Source organism: Callospermophilus lateralis, chromosome 5, assembly GCF_048772815.1.
Source record: "Callospermophilus lateralis isolate mCalLat2 chromosome 5, mCalLat2.hap1, whole genome shotgun sequence".
Classification (NCBI taxonomy): domain Eukaryota; kingdom Metazoa; phylum Chordata; class Mammalia; order Rodentia; family Sciuridae; genus Callospermophilus; species Callospermophilus lateralis.
This window is the reverse complement of record NC_135309.1, coordinates 37,383,006-37,396,395: the sequence shown is the minus strand read 5'-3', so window position 1 is coordinate 37,396,395 and position 13,390 is coordinate 37,383,006. Positions and strand designations below refer to the sequence as shown.

Sequence of the window (13,390 nt, the reverse complement as noted above, 5' to 3'; positions counted from 1 at the left end):
ATGAAGGAGACTTAACGGTGTGACTTAACGGTAGAGTGCTTGCCTAGCATGTATGAGGCCCTGGGTTCAATTCTCAGCACCACATGAAAATAAATAAATATAATAAAGGTATTTTGTCCATCAAGAACTAAAATGTTAAAAAAAAAAGAGAGAATATGAAGCAAGGGGGCAGTTGTGCACACTTGTAATACTAACTACTTGGGAGGCTAGGCAGAAAGAATTCAAATTCAAGGACAGCCTGGGCAATTTAGCAACTTAGCTCATCTCAAAACAAAACAAAAAAAGGCTGGGGATGTTCCTCAGTGGTAGAGTGCTCCCCTCCCAAAAAAAAAAAGACTGAAATTATATCTTAAAAGAGGCTTATATGCAAACTCCTGTTATTTCATTCCTCATCTCAAATTGGCTGCATTCTTTCAGCTGCTATCATCCTAAAATGCAATCACTAGTCAAAATGCTGAATTTCCAACTGGCTCTGGGCAACCTATGCACAGGAAGTGCTTTCTTATTCTCTTCTATGTCTTCAAGGACAGACCTTAGAAGATGTGCAACAAATGCCCATTGACCTGAATCAAATCAACATAGTGATAACAATTCAAAAACAGCATATCACAGTGGTTAGATTCCTTTAGCACTTCAAAATTATAGTAACTACACTTACATATAAACTTAGAAGTACATTTGCAAGATTTGCTTTCAAAAGTTTATATAAGGGCTGGGTTGTAGCCCAGCAGTAGAACACTTGCCTAGTATGTGTGAGGCCCTAGGTTTGATCCCTAGCACCACATAAAAAATTAAATAAACAAAATAAAGGTATTGTATCCACCTACAACTAAAAATATTTTTTTAAAGTTTATATAAGATTGCAATTTAGAAGACAGTAGAATGAAACAGACATTATTACTGTATGTATATATGTGACCACATGACCAATATGATTCTCCAACATGTACACTCAGAAAAATTAGAATTTATATCCCAACTATGTATGATATAACAAAGTGCATAAATGCATTCTATTGTCATGTATAACTAATTAAAACAAATTTAACAATTAAAAAAAAGGTTGCAATTTAGCAATTATATGAAAAATGCATGGCCCTGTAACATCTTATTTAATTTTTCACCTTAAAGTGAATGTCTTAAAATGATTTCATCTTCCGGGTAAATGTTACTAAATACCATAGAATAGAATATACTTTACATAATCTGTTACTATAAACTTGAGAAAGAACAACTGACTTAAGTTAACGCCATTTTCAGTGCCTATTCCCTATTCTAGCTTCTGCCCACATAGCTGCCTACCCATAGATATTTTAAAAGTCCTAAAAAGAGCCTTCTTTGTAAAGAAAACAGTAGACGTCTCTAAAAACAATGTAAATTGGCCATTTTAGTCACTGGCTATTTTCTCCAACTTCACAGTAATCTTAGATTCCAGTGTGCAATTTAAGCACTTTAGTATTATTCTACTGGTATTATTTCCATAAACCAAAGATGTGTTAGTTAATTGGTAAGTAGGCAGACTGTTGGCAGAAAATCTTTCTCGATTACAACAATTTAAAAAAAAAAGTTTAGCAAATCACCAACTACAATTCAAGGAATCCTAGAAGAGTTATAAAACTAAGACATTCTCACACAAATTACAAATTACAGTGCCACATGTACATGCCTCTCAGAGGTCCAACCATTTTCCAAGTGATGTAAAAGGCCTTAGGAAATCAAACAACAAATCTACTTGGTTCTTTCAAGGCTGAAAAACTGAACAGGTGACCCAAGCACAGTTCTGGGAAAGTCCTGGGAGAGATGAGTAGGTCCTAAAGGGGTCTCCGCAAGAAGTCACTCATTCATTCATGTCCGCAAACTCAGAATAAATACGACCCCAACCTGCTCGAGACGAATCAGACTCCAAACTCTGCTCCCCGAGAGACTGGAGTTAGGTGGCGCGGAGGGTGAAGGCACAGCCACTGGGACCGTTTTTTGAGGGATTGACCGAATCTGGGTTTTTTTTTTTTTTTTTCACCCTTGTTTGCCAGGGTGTTGCATACAGCGGGTGCTCTTTAACTGTTTGCTGACTGAATGTGTGTGTGTGTGTAAAACGCTAAAACGAGCCCGCGCCTGAGAGTGCACAAACGCCGCGGTATCGGGGGCTCAGCCGCCCACCACCACCCGCGCCAGACCCCAGCCGAGAGGTCACCCTCTCTTCCACGGTCGCCTGAAGAGTAAACAGCATCCAAAGGTGAGTTCCAGCCCGTGCCCAAGCTGAGCCCTGCTCTTCGCCCCCGTGCAGCACTCACCGTTGGTGTAGGGAGACCCCGAGGTCGAGGAGGCCCCGTTCTGGGCCTGGAGGCCGGTTGGGGCGCCGCCGGAGGCCGGTATCCCCGGCTGGGACATGACGACCGCAGTTATCCTTGTTGGAAGGTACTGGTCTGAGTCGACAACAGCGCCCAGCGGAGAGACTGCTGAAAGCAGAGGGAGAGGGCCAAAGACTTAGGACTGAAGACTGGAGGAGAGGGCGGAGCATCAAGCCCGAGGCACGGCGCTTCACTCTCCCCAGCCCGCCGGCATCCACGGCCTGGCCTGGGAACTGAAGCTTAGAAGTCGGGCCAGTGGGGCCGCGAATGCCGGGCTGGGAGACGGCAGCCTAAACCGGAGAGGAGGGAGGCCCCGGCCGGAAGTGCCTGTCAGCCGCTGGCCGCGCAGGCGCAATCAGGACACGTGGCACTTCCGGCTCCGGGCTCGAGGCTTCTCCAGCGCTCACCTCTCCCCGTGGGGCTGCCCCGAGGCCACCTGACTGTCCCGTCGTCCCGGCCCCGTGGACGGTGCCCGGACTAGCCTGCCACGTCACTGACTCCGACTGCCGGCCGGAAGTGGCGTGTGTCACCGCTGCGGAAATCCCCGCGTCTTGGACGTAACCTCGCGGGCTGAGCGGGGATCCGGGGGCAATGAATGCAGACTTCAGTGGCTGCTTTCGTGGAGTGGGACAAACAGTTCCTCTCCCCAGTCTTTGAGGATTACTTGAGACTACAAACATCATCATCCTCTGTTGGGATTATGCCACCACTAGTAGCTGAACCGGTTAATGTTCATCACATTATTTTATTTCACATTCTGTTGTCATATTCCAGGGAATTATTTTAAAGAGGTAGTTAAATATGTATGTTAAAAATGTGATCAAGTAAAGAAGCCTTTGCTTTTTTACTGGAGATTCAGAGGTACTTTTAATTTTTAAACTCGATTATCCATAGCATAGTCACACTGAAGTTCATTAACAGCACTTTTTTTTTTTTTAATTAGTGCTGAGAATCTAACCCCAGGCCATACGCAAGCTAGGAGAGCACTCTATTGAGCCATACACCCCATCCTCCAACATTACATTAAATGGCAGTTTTATTTCCTCTTTAAGAGTTTGTGGATCTGCTGTAAGGTGAAGAATTCAAACTTCCTTACTGGGAAAGTAGGGGTTTTTGTTTTGTTTTTGAGAGTAGACTTTGACTTTTGAGGCCAAAGGGAAGTAGAAACTGGATGATTGGACAACATAATTAATGACTTCAGTAATGATCTTAGCTACCTTCACTCTACTTAGGTTTTTCCTGCTCTAAGCCGATGACAAAATCCTTCTTCACAGATTTGTACTGTTGATTAGAATGTCATGCTACAGGTTTCACAACCTCAGGGTGAAGTACATCTTACCTAATTCATTTAATATCAAATGTCTACTGTGAAATGTTACATTACTTGGAAAAAGAGCAAGATCTAAACCATTGTGTCAGTCCTGAAGAACAAGCAGTAAGAATAAATAACTAAATGTGGATTTTTACCATAACCCTGCTTTAATTATCATTTATCTCAGCACCTTAGTGTATTTGCTGTGAATGGAATTCAACAATTAAAACTTCTCTTTTACGAGGTGCAGATATAAAGCTTTCTTCCTTTCTTTCTATTTTTGGTACTGGGCGTTTAACCCAGGAGCATTTTACCACCGAGCCACATCCCAGACCTTATTCTAATTTTGAGCAGGATCTCACTAAATTGCCGAGGCTGGCCTCCAAGTTGCAATCCCCCTGCATCAGCTTCCCCAGTTGTTGGGATTACAGGTATGCACCATGAGCCAGCTGTAAAGGCTTCTTTAGGATGAAGATAATGCTTTTGGCCAAACTCTGTTCAGCTTAGAACTCCTGTAACAAATCGCAAATCACATATCCAAGAACACTTAAGAAAATACACAGCAGGGCATGGTGGCACATGCCTGTAACCTCAGTGGCTTGGGAGAGTGAGGCAGGAGTATTCAAAGTTCAAAGCCAGTCTTAGCAACTTATCGAGGTCCTAAGCAACTCAGTGAGACCTTGCCTTTAAATGAAATACAAAAAAGGGCTGGGGATGTGGCTCAGTAGTTAAGCACCCCTAGGTTCAATTCCCAGAACCAAAAAAAAAAAAAAAAAAAAAAAATCACAAGCTTCTTAATGTTTTAAAGAATAAATAGGCTTCAGAAAACAATTGGACTTTCATGAAATCAGACAGAAAACCAGGGTTACTCCTCAAAGAGAGAAATACATAGGCCTGGTCTCAAACTTACATCAGTTTAATTCTCTTTTTATATATATTTATATATTTTTTATCTTGGTTTGTTGACCTTGGCAGAGATTTGATTTGGTTAAATCAGGCTTTCTTTGAACTTTGTTCTGTTTAAGCAATACCTTTGTGTTCAGAGATTTTTGAAAGAAAATAACCTCATTGATTAAATCAGTTAAATAATTAGAAGTAGTTTGCTAATAAGTAAACAATACTTTCTCTAAAATTTGCTCTAAGGTTCCCTGTGGCTATTATTCCCTCAAACTATGATTAAGTCTTTCAAATGTTTGTAACATTTTCATTGTAGTCAGCTTTAAAATACTGAGGAATAGTAATATAAGTTTAAGAATTAACATGGAACAACATACAAAAATATAATTTTCATATTAAGTATTAGGAACCCACATAATATCAAATCTTATATGACTTCTTAAAGTATGACCACTTAAAATATCATGGAAAATTATTAGTGCTATTGCCAATTGTTAAACTTACTGATATTTCTTTGTTTCTATTAACTATATCTACTCCACCTGCCCTTAATTAATGTCATTCATAGAGTCTATTTTTTTTTTAATTCTACTTCTTTCCAAAACAACAGAAACCCTTCATATGTCTGTTATAAATTATTTTCAGCGCTGGTGCACACCTGTAATCCCAGTGGCTTAAGAAGCTGAGGGAAGAGGTTCCCAAGTTTCAGACCAGCCTCAGCAATTTAACAAAGTTCTAAGTAACCTTGTAAGACCCTATCTCAAAATAAAGAATAAAAAGGGCTACGGATGGGCTAGGATTGTGGTTCAGTGGTAGAGCAATCAACTGGCACGTGTGAGACACTGGGTTCAATCCTCAGCACCACATAAATAAAGTAAAAGCATTGTGCCCATCTACAACTAAATATATATATATATTTTTTTTTTTTTTTAAAGGGCTAGGGATGTGGCTCAGTGGTTAAGTGCCCTTGGGTTCCATCCCTGGTACCAAATAAATTATTTGCAGAGTCTTCAATCCTAGTTTAAAGATTATAAACACCCAGAGACTCTGGAAGCTGAGGTAGGAGAATCACAATTTGAGGCCAGCATAGGCAGTGCAACTTAGTGAGACCCTGTCTTAAAATAAAAACTAAAAAGGGCTTGGATTCAATCCCCAGTACCCCCCTACACACACACACACACAAAGGAACTATCTCAGTAAGGAGGCAAGCACTGCAAAGGATATTCATTACATTTGAGTTTATACTCAAAAGAGGGATGGGATGCAAGCATTCATAATAAAATTTGCTGATACAAAAAAACAATAATCCCAACTACTCAGGAAGATTGAAAGTTTGAGCCCAGCCTGAACAACTTAGTAAGATCCTGTCTCAAAAAAATGTTTTAAAGAAGCCTGGGGGGTGTAGCTCATTGGTACATCGTTTGCCTAGCATGCACAAGTCCCTGGGTTCAATCCCCAGGACTGCAAATAAAACAAACAAAAATTTTGCTGGTATGAGGAAGTGGACTTAGGCATAACAGGGCCCCTTTGCCTGCTTGCTATGACTGTTGCATTGTCAACTAATAAACAGGATCCAGTTTGGTTCACTTTTCAGGAAGGGGCAGGTGGTTTATCTTTGGCTCTTTAATTATTTTTTTAAAATTGTTCTGTTTGGGGGCTGGGGCTGGGGCTCAGTGGTAGGGCACTTGCCTTGCACATGTGAGGCACTGGGTTCAATCCTCAGCACCACATAATAATAAATACATAAATAAATTGTTAAAAAAATTGTTCTGTTGGGCTGGAGTTGAAGCTCAGTGGTAGAGAGCTCGCCTACCATGTATGAGGCACTGGGTTCAATCCTCAGCACCACATAAAAATAAATAAAGGCATTGTGTCTATCTACAACTAAAAACAAATTTTTAAAAATTGTTGTGTTTATTTCAAACTAAAAAGCAGTTTCAGTTCCAAACTAATTTGTACAGTTTCCTTCACTGAAACTCTTGTGGTGACATTTTAGAATCAGTTCCTCTGGCCTCATTTGCCTGACAGGACATCTGTTTGTATCTCAAGTCAGCTGCTCTGAAGCTACATCACAAGTACACTCATTATACACTAAACCAGTAAATCCCATTACTTTCTTGGACACTTTTCTGTTTATGTATTTCTTATTCTTACTGTCTATTCTGGTTAGTTTTCATCTTATACTTGAACTACTGGAATCATTTTTCTGGATTCCTGTCTCCAATCCATCCTACATGTTGAATTGAGTTCCTAAAATACTTATCGCACTTTTATTTTCTTGTACCCTCAAATCTATAACTCCTACCCCTGCCTGCTCCATCAATTTAAAATTCCTCAGCATGACTTGGGCGTAGTGCCATATGCCTATAATCATAGCGACCTGGGATGCTGAGGCAGGAGGATTCCAAGTTCAAGGCCAGCTTCAGCAACTTAGTGATGACCTTTCTCAAAAATAAATATTTTAAAAAGGTGTAGTTCAGTGGTACTGAGTTAAATCCCCAGTACTCCTCCCTGTACCCCCCAAAACAATCCCTCAGCATGGCTTTTCTTTTTTTCCTTTTGGTACCAGGGATTGAATCCAGAGGTGCTTAACCACTGAGTCACATCCCCAGCCCTTTTTATTTTTTATTTTGAGACAGGTCTTCTAAGTTGTGTAGGGCCTCACTAAGTTGCTGAGGCTGGTTTTGAACATACCATCCTCTTGCCTCAGCCTCTGAGCCACTGAAATTACAGGAATAAGCCATTATGCTTGACTCAGCATGACTTTTCTCATGCTGAGTAAAACCCAAATTCTATTCATAACCTTCAAAGCCCTAGAGAACCCAGCTTTGCTACTTCTGTGACTTTATCTTCTCCCATACTCCCTTTCACTCAGTCCATTCCAGACACATATGCTATTTTATCTGTCTAAGCATAAATCCATCTTTACCTTTATTCCTTACTTGGAAGCTCTTCCTCAAGACATCCAGAGAGCTCATTATTTCACCTCTTCCCAGATTTATTCAAATATTACCTCTTTAATAAAACTTTTAAAAAATTGTTCTAATTTATTATACATAACAGTATAATGCATTTTGACACATTGTACATAAATGGAGCACATTCCGGCTGAACATAGTACAGTCTGGCTGTACATAGTACAGTCACACAGTAGGGTAATCATACATGTGTATATGGTAATAGTGTTTGTCTCATTCTATGGTTTTTCCCATCCCCACAGCGCTGCTCCCCTACCCCCACACAATCCAAAATTCCTTCATTCTTCCCTACCCTACCCCACCACCACTATGGATCAGCATCCGCTTAGCAGAGAAAATATTTGGCCTTTGTTTTCGGGGGAGTGGCTTATTTACCTTAGTATAATATTCTCTAGCTCCATCCATTTACCTGAAAATGCCATAATTTCATTCTTCTTTAAGGCTGAGTAATATTCCATTGTATATATGTACCACATCTTCTTTATTCATTCATCTGTTGAAGAACATCTGGGTTGGTTCCGTAGTTTAGCTATTGTGAATTGATCTGGTATGAACATTAATGTGGCTGCATCACTGTAGTATGCTGATTTTAAGTCCTTTGGGTATAAACTGAGGAGTGGGATAGCTGGGTCAAACAGTCCATTCCAAGTTTTCTGAGGAATCTCCATACTGCTTTCCATAGTGGTTGCACCAATTTGCAGTCCCACCAGCAATGTATGAGTGTACCTTTTTTCTCACACCTTTGCCAACAAATATCACCTTATTAAAGAAGCCATCTCTGAACATTCTGTCCAATAACCTACTTATCCTGTTCACTCTCTCCCTTTTACCCTTTTCTGTTGCTTCCTAGCTCTTCTCATCTTTGTTACATATCTGTGTTTATCTTTCTTCAATGAAATATAAGTCTATACATCAATTCTAAAGTAATTATGTGTATCTAAGAAATAGACTGTCAGAAAGTGAAGACTGGGGACTATGTCTTATTCACTATGTATTTTTAGCACTTGGGGCTCACACTTAACAGGCATTCAGTAGACCTTTTTGGAGAGGTGTGCTGGGACTGAACCCAGGGTCTCTGGCATGCTAGGCAAACATTCTACCACTGAGCCTCACCCCCAGAAAAACCATTTTGAATGAATACATTTACAGCATCATTTCTTGGGCTGGGACTAGAGCTCAGTGGTAGAGAGCTTGCCTAGCATATATGAGGCCCCGGGTTCCATCCCCAGCATTAAATAAAAAAAAAAAAAAGTGTTATTTCTTTTAGTCTTCTGACTCTGTCAGTTTTCATTAATCCACTAGTATATGTTCCTATTGCACTTATGGCCTAAACTACATCACTAGTACTTGTTTCTAAACTGTTTCTATTTTTTTTTTTTTTTAAGTTTTTGGCAGACACAACATCTTTGTTTTTGTATGTGGTGCTGAGGATCGAACTCGGGCCGCACGCATGCCAGGCGAGCGTGTTACCATCTAAGCTAACTGTATTAGCTAAGAGCTAACTTCAAATCTCTCCCTCTATCATCACCCACTCTATACACATCTTGACATCATAGTATCAGAAGTGTGAGAAATAACTTTGCCTCTATATCTCCCATATGCTTATTTATTTATTTATTTTTAATATTTATTTTTTAGTTGGACACAATATCTTTATCTTATTTATTTTTATGTGGTGCTGAGAATTGAACCCAGGGTCTCGCACGTGCTAGGCCAGCGCTCTACCGCTGAGCCACAACCCCAGAACTTATTCTTATTCTTTTGCAGTAGTAGGGACTGAACTCAAGGGCACTTTACTGCTGAACTACACGCCCAACCCTTTTATTTTTTTATTGTGAAACAGGTTCTCCATAAATTGCCTAGGATGATCTCAAATTTGCAATCCTCTTGCTTTAACCTCCTGAGTCACTGGGATCACAGGCCTGCACCACTGTGCCCAACTCTACAAACTTATTTTTTCTTCATGACACTATCTGATGAATGACCTCACCAGCTCCTTCATTCACTAATTCACTCAATTAATTTAAAAATTTTACTAAAGGTCATCCATATGCCAGGCACTGTACCAGACACCAGGTAAAAAGAGAAAAGGACAGACAAGCTCTCTGCCTTCTGTGGAGGTTAACGAAATGTAAACATAAATACATAGATATTTTAACATTTCTAAATTAGTAAGTTTATTGAGGAACCGGTGCTAAGACAGAGAGTAGCAAGCAAGATCCTGGTTTGGATAGTATGTTAGGATAGGAGATGACAGTTAAGCTGTTATCCAAATGATGAGAAAGCTAGCTAGACAAAGAGAGAAGATGGAGAGAAAAAGTGGAGAGAAAAAGCATACGAACTGCACCTACAAAAGCCCAGAGGCAGGAATGATCTTGCTGTGGCAGGCAAAGCAGAGTGGTATGATACAGGATTAAACAAGTAGAGGGTGCCAGAGCAATGAGAGCCCTATAAGCCTTTGCAGAGTGTTCAGAGGCTTTAGAGAGCAATTCAAGAATTGTAAATGGCAGCAACTTGATATAATTCATGCTTTGAAATAAATCACTTAAAGAAAAAAAATCCATCCTGCTGGGTGTGGTAGCATACACCTGTAATATCAGGGACTCAGGAGGCTGATGCAGGAGGATCTCAAGTGTAAAGCCAGCCTCAGCAACTTAGCAAGGCCCTAAGAAACTTAGCAAGACCCTGTCTCAAAATAAAAAATAAAAATAAAAAGGGCTAGGAATGTGGCTTAGTGCTTAAGCATCCCTGAGTTCAATCACCAGAACTATAGGAAAAATTGTTCAGATGCTGTGAGGACAATTGATTGGAGGGGAAAGAATGGAGTTATTGCTATAACAAGTGACCAAAGATGATCTTAAGTAAATTGTAATAGTAGAGATGGAGAGAAGTGTAGTTAAAACTTTGCACTTTAAGGGCTGGTGTTGTAACTCAGTGATAGATCACTTGCCTAGTGTGCAGGGTGTGCTAAATTCAATCCTCAGGAAAAAAAAAAAAAGAAAGAAAACTACTTTGGACTTTGCTTTTACCTCTGCTGAACTACATGCAATCAATCATGAACTCTTGCAGATTTCAACCTCTAGTTTCTCACACATGATTATTTCTCCATTCCTACTGACCCAACCCAGTTCCTTGTTACCTCTCATCTGCATGATTGCAGCTATCTCATTACTGAATTGATCTCAGCTTTCAATCTTGAGTTATTTCAATACAACCCACATATTTTCAACTACAAAAATCCCACCATAGTTTTATACTGGTCAAAACCTCCTTAAGGGGCTGGGGATGTGGCTCAAGTGGTAGTGCGCTCACCTGCCATGCATGCGGCCCGGGTTCGATCCTCAGCACCACATACAAAGACTTCAGTTTGGTAAGCAATGACCCCAATGTTTTAAGGCAATACTATACAGTTAAACCATAATATTTGCCTAATGCTTTTTCCCTTATCTATTCCTATTTGTATGTTATTATATATTTATTTAGGTGCTGAGGATTGACCTCAGGGGCACTTCACCACTGAGTTACATCCCTATCTGCCCCCCGCCTTTTTTTTGTATTGAACCCAGGGATGTTTTTCCACTGAGCTACATCCCCAACCCTTTTTATTTTTAATTTGGGAACAGTCTCTCGCTAAGTTGCTTAGAATCTCATTAAATTGCTGAGGCTGGCCTCGAACTTGCAATCCTTCTATCTCAGCCTCCCAAGTCACTGAAATTACTGGCATGTGCCACTGCCTCCGGCTAAAAGGGTACTTTTAAGAAACCGATGTGATGCATAACTTTTTCAAATGAGGCATCAGTATTTCTTTCTCTTCTAGGCCAGCGGGTCGCTAAATCCTCTTGGGGCTGGTGTGGGGAGGGACGCTCCAGCTACGAGAGTGGGTGGCAGGTGTGGAGTGGTTACCAGACCCTGAGAGGGCGGAACTTATTGCGTGCGGTGCTGCGGCCCTGCGGACCTTAGCTAGTGAGGCACCCTCTGGCCCGGAAGGAGCTGACGTGAGCTGGGGTCCGGCAGCCATAGCGCTTTGCAATTCGGCCTCAGGAAGTGTAGGGCCGACTCGGAGGAGGGAATTACGTTCATTCCAGTCTCAGGTGAGTGGCAGCCCCTGCGGACCGGCGGGCAGCAGCTGTGTACCCAGAAAGAAGGCGCACTTTAAAGCTTAGGTCCACCCTGGGCTCCTGCTGGTGGCCCTGAGATGAAGAGTCGCCAGTTCTTCGCCCGGAATAGGGCGTCTAGAGGGACGACGAGTCCGGACAGTGCTCTTCGGGGTTGCCCTGATGTCCCTCTGGGCAGGACCTGACTGCTGTCAGGCGCTGTTATTTCAGGAAAGCGCGAGATGATAGCAGGCGAGCCCCTTCTTGGGCCCCAGTTTCCTCCCCTGGTAAGGCGAAGGCAGCGGGGATCATTGACAGCTGGAGAGGCTGTGACACGGCTGTTGTTTTTAGCTTTTCCAGTTTGTTGAGGAGGCAAATCGAGCTTGCTTCCTGGCAGTAGTTAACATTTTGCCATAGCCAAGTCCCAGCTGAGTGGGAAAAAGGTTCACTTTAGAAAGCCAAAGATTTACAAAGTGTTCAACATTTTTCCTACGAGATAGAAATTTGTTTTGAAACAGCTAAAAATCCGGTATCGTTAGTCGAAAGAACTACATTTGTCAGGAATTTAAGCTATTTGTTATATTGGGCAAAATGAGGTGGAGGAATCCACTTAACTTGAAAAATTAAGCCTACTATTGTTTGTTTTCGTGTTCTTACCTCAAGCTCTATGTTATCATGTTGTCTTATTCTGAAGAACTACGTTGAATGATAAAATATCGGTTAAGAGTCCCTCAAGTCACCTTGAATGAACCATACGTGGTGTCAGAAACCTGTAATCCCAACTACTTGGGAGACTGAGACAGGAGGATTATGGGTTCGAGGCCAAACTCAGCAATTTAGCAAGACCCTGTCTCAAAATAAAAAGATAAAAAGGACTGGGGATATGGCTCAGGGGTAAAATATGCCTAGGTTCAGTCCCCTTTGGGTGGGGAGGGGGAAAATGAGGGATATAAGTAGCATTGTAGCACATGAGAAAGGAAAAAGAATATTTATTTACTTTCAACTATGTGTAAGGGGCTGGAATAGTCTGCCAAGGAAAGTAGTGGTATCATCTCTTTTTCAGATGATGAATAAAGGCAGATTTACAATTTGTTAGTAATTAGTGGTGCCAGTATAGAAGAACAATGTGTATTTACTGTTGTATCTTTAAGTAGATTTGTGTTTGTCACCAGGATATTTTGAACTTTAAAAATTCAGAGGCAACCAAGCTAGGTGGCTTGGGCCTGTTATGACTAGGAACTCAGGAAGCTGAGATGGGAGAATCAGTTGAGCCTAGGAGTTGAAGGCCAGCCTGGCATCATAGCAAAACCCTATCTCAAGAAAAAAAAATTTAAGATGTTCATTGGCAGTTTCTGAGTTTTCAGAAAAGGAAAGTATCTTCATTTCATAAATGTTAGAGAAGCTGTGTAATTATGAAGGTTAGCAGTTTAAATATGGTGCATTTTAACCTTCTTTTGCCTTGTACTATTGTGCTAGAGTAGTAATTCAAGCAAAACTTGACACAGAAGATTAGTCTATCACAAATTGAAATCACAGCCACATCATTTCAAGCTTACAAACTAGAATTCTATGGTAATGATTCATCATTTCTCCACCCCTTTCTTTAAGTACACAATTGACTAAAACTCTTTAAATTATTTAATTTCTCAGCAGAATATTACCGAGGAAAGAATCCTCCTACCTTAGCCTCCCAAGTCTCTGAGATTATAGGCATGTGCCATGGCACCAGGCTAAGATTTCTCTTTCTTGTATTTTTTTTTT

General features: G+C 41.0%; 2 protein-coding genes across 4 annotated transcripts in view; one reads left to right on the top strand and one right to left on the bottom strand.

The window, feature by feature from the left end:
* The window catches only part of Sec24a (SEC24 homolog A, COPII component), an 87,348-nt gene extending 84,690 nt beyond the window's left edge, over window positions 1–2,658 (bottom strand). For all 3 annotated transcript variants that reach the window (XM_076856497.2, XM_076856496.2, XM_076856498.2), the window contains exon 1: window positions 2,292–2,658. In XM_076856497.2, the coding sequence (XP_076712612.2) occupies window positions 2,292–2,388 (97 nt within the window). In that variant the 5' untranslated portion in view covers window positions 2,389–2,658. The remainder of the gene's footprint in view (window positions 1–2,291) is intronic.
* Window positions 2,659–11,507: 8,849 nt separating this feature from the next.
* The window catches only part of Sar1b (secretion associated Ras related GTPase 1B), a 30,351-nt gene continuing 28,468 nt past the window's right edge, over window positions 11,508–13,390 (top strand). The window contains exon 1 of the mRNA XM_076856495.2: window positions 11,508–11,626. The gene's annotated coding sequence lies outside the window, so the exon portion shown is untranslated. The remainder of the gene's footprint in view (window positions 11,627–13,390) is intronic.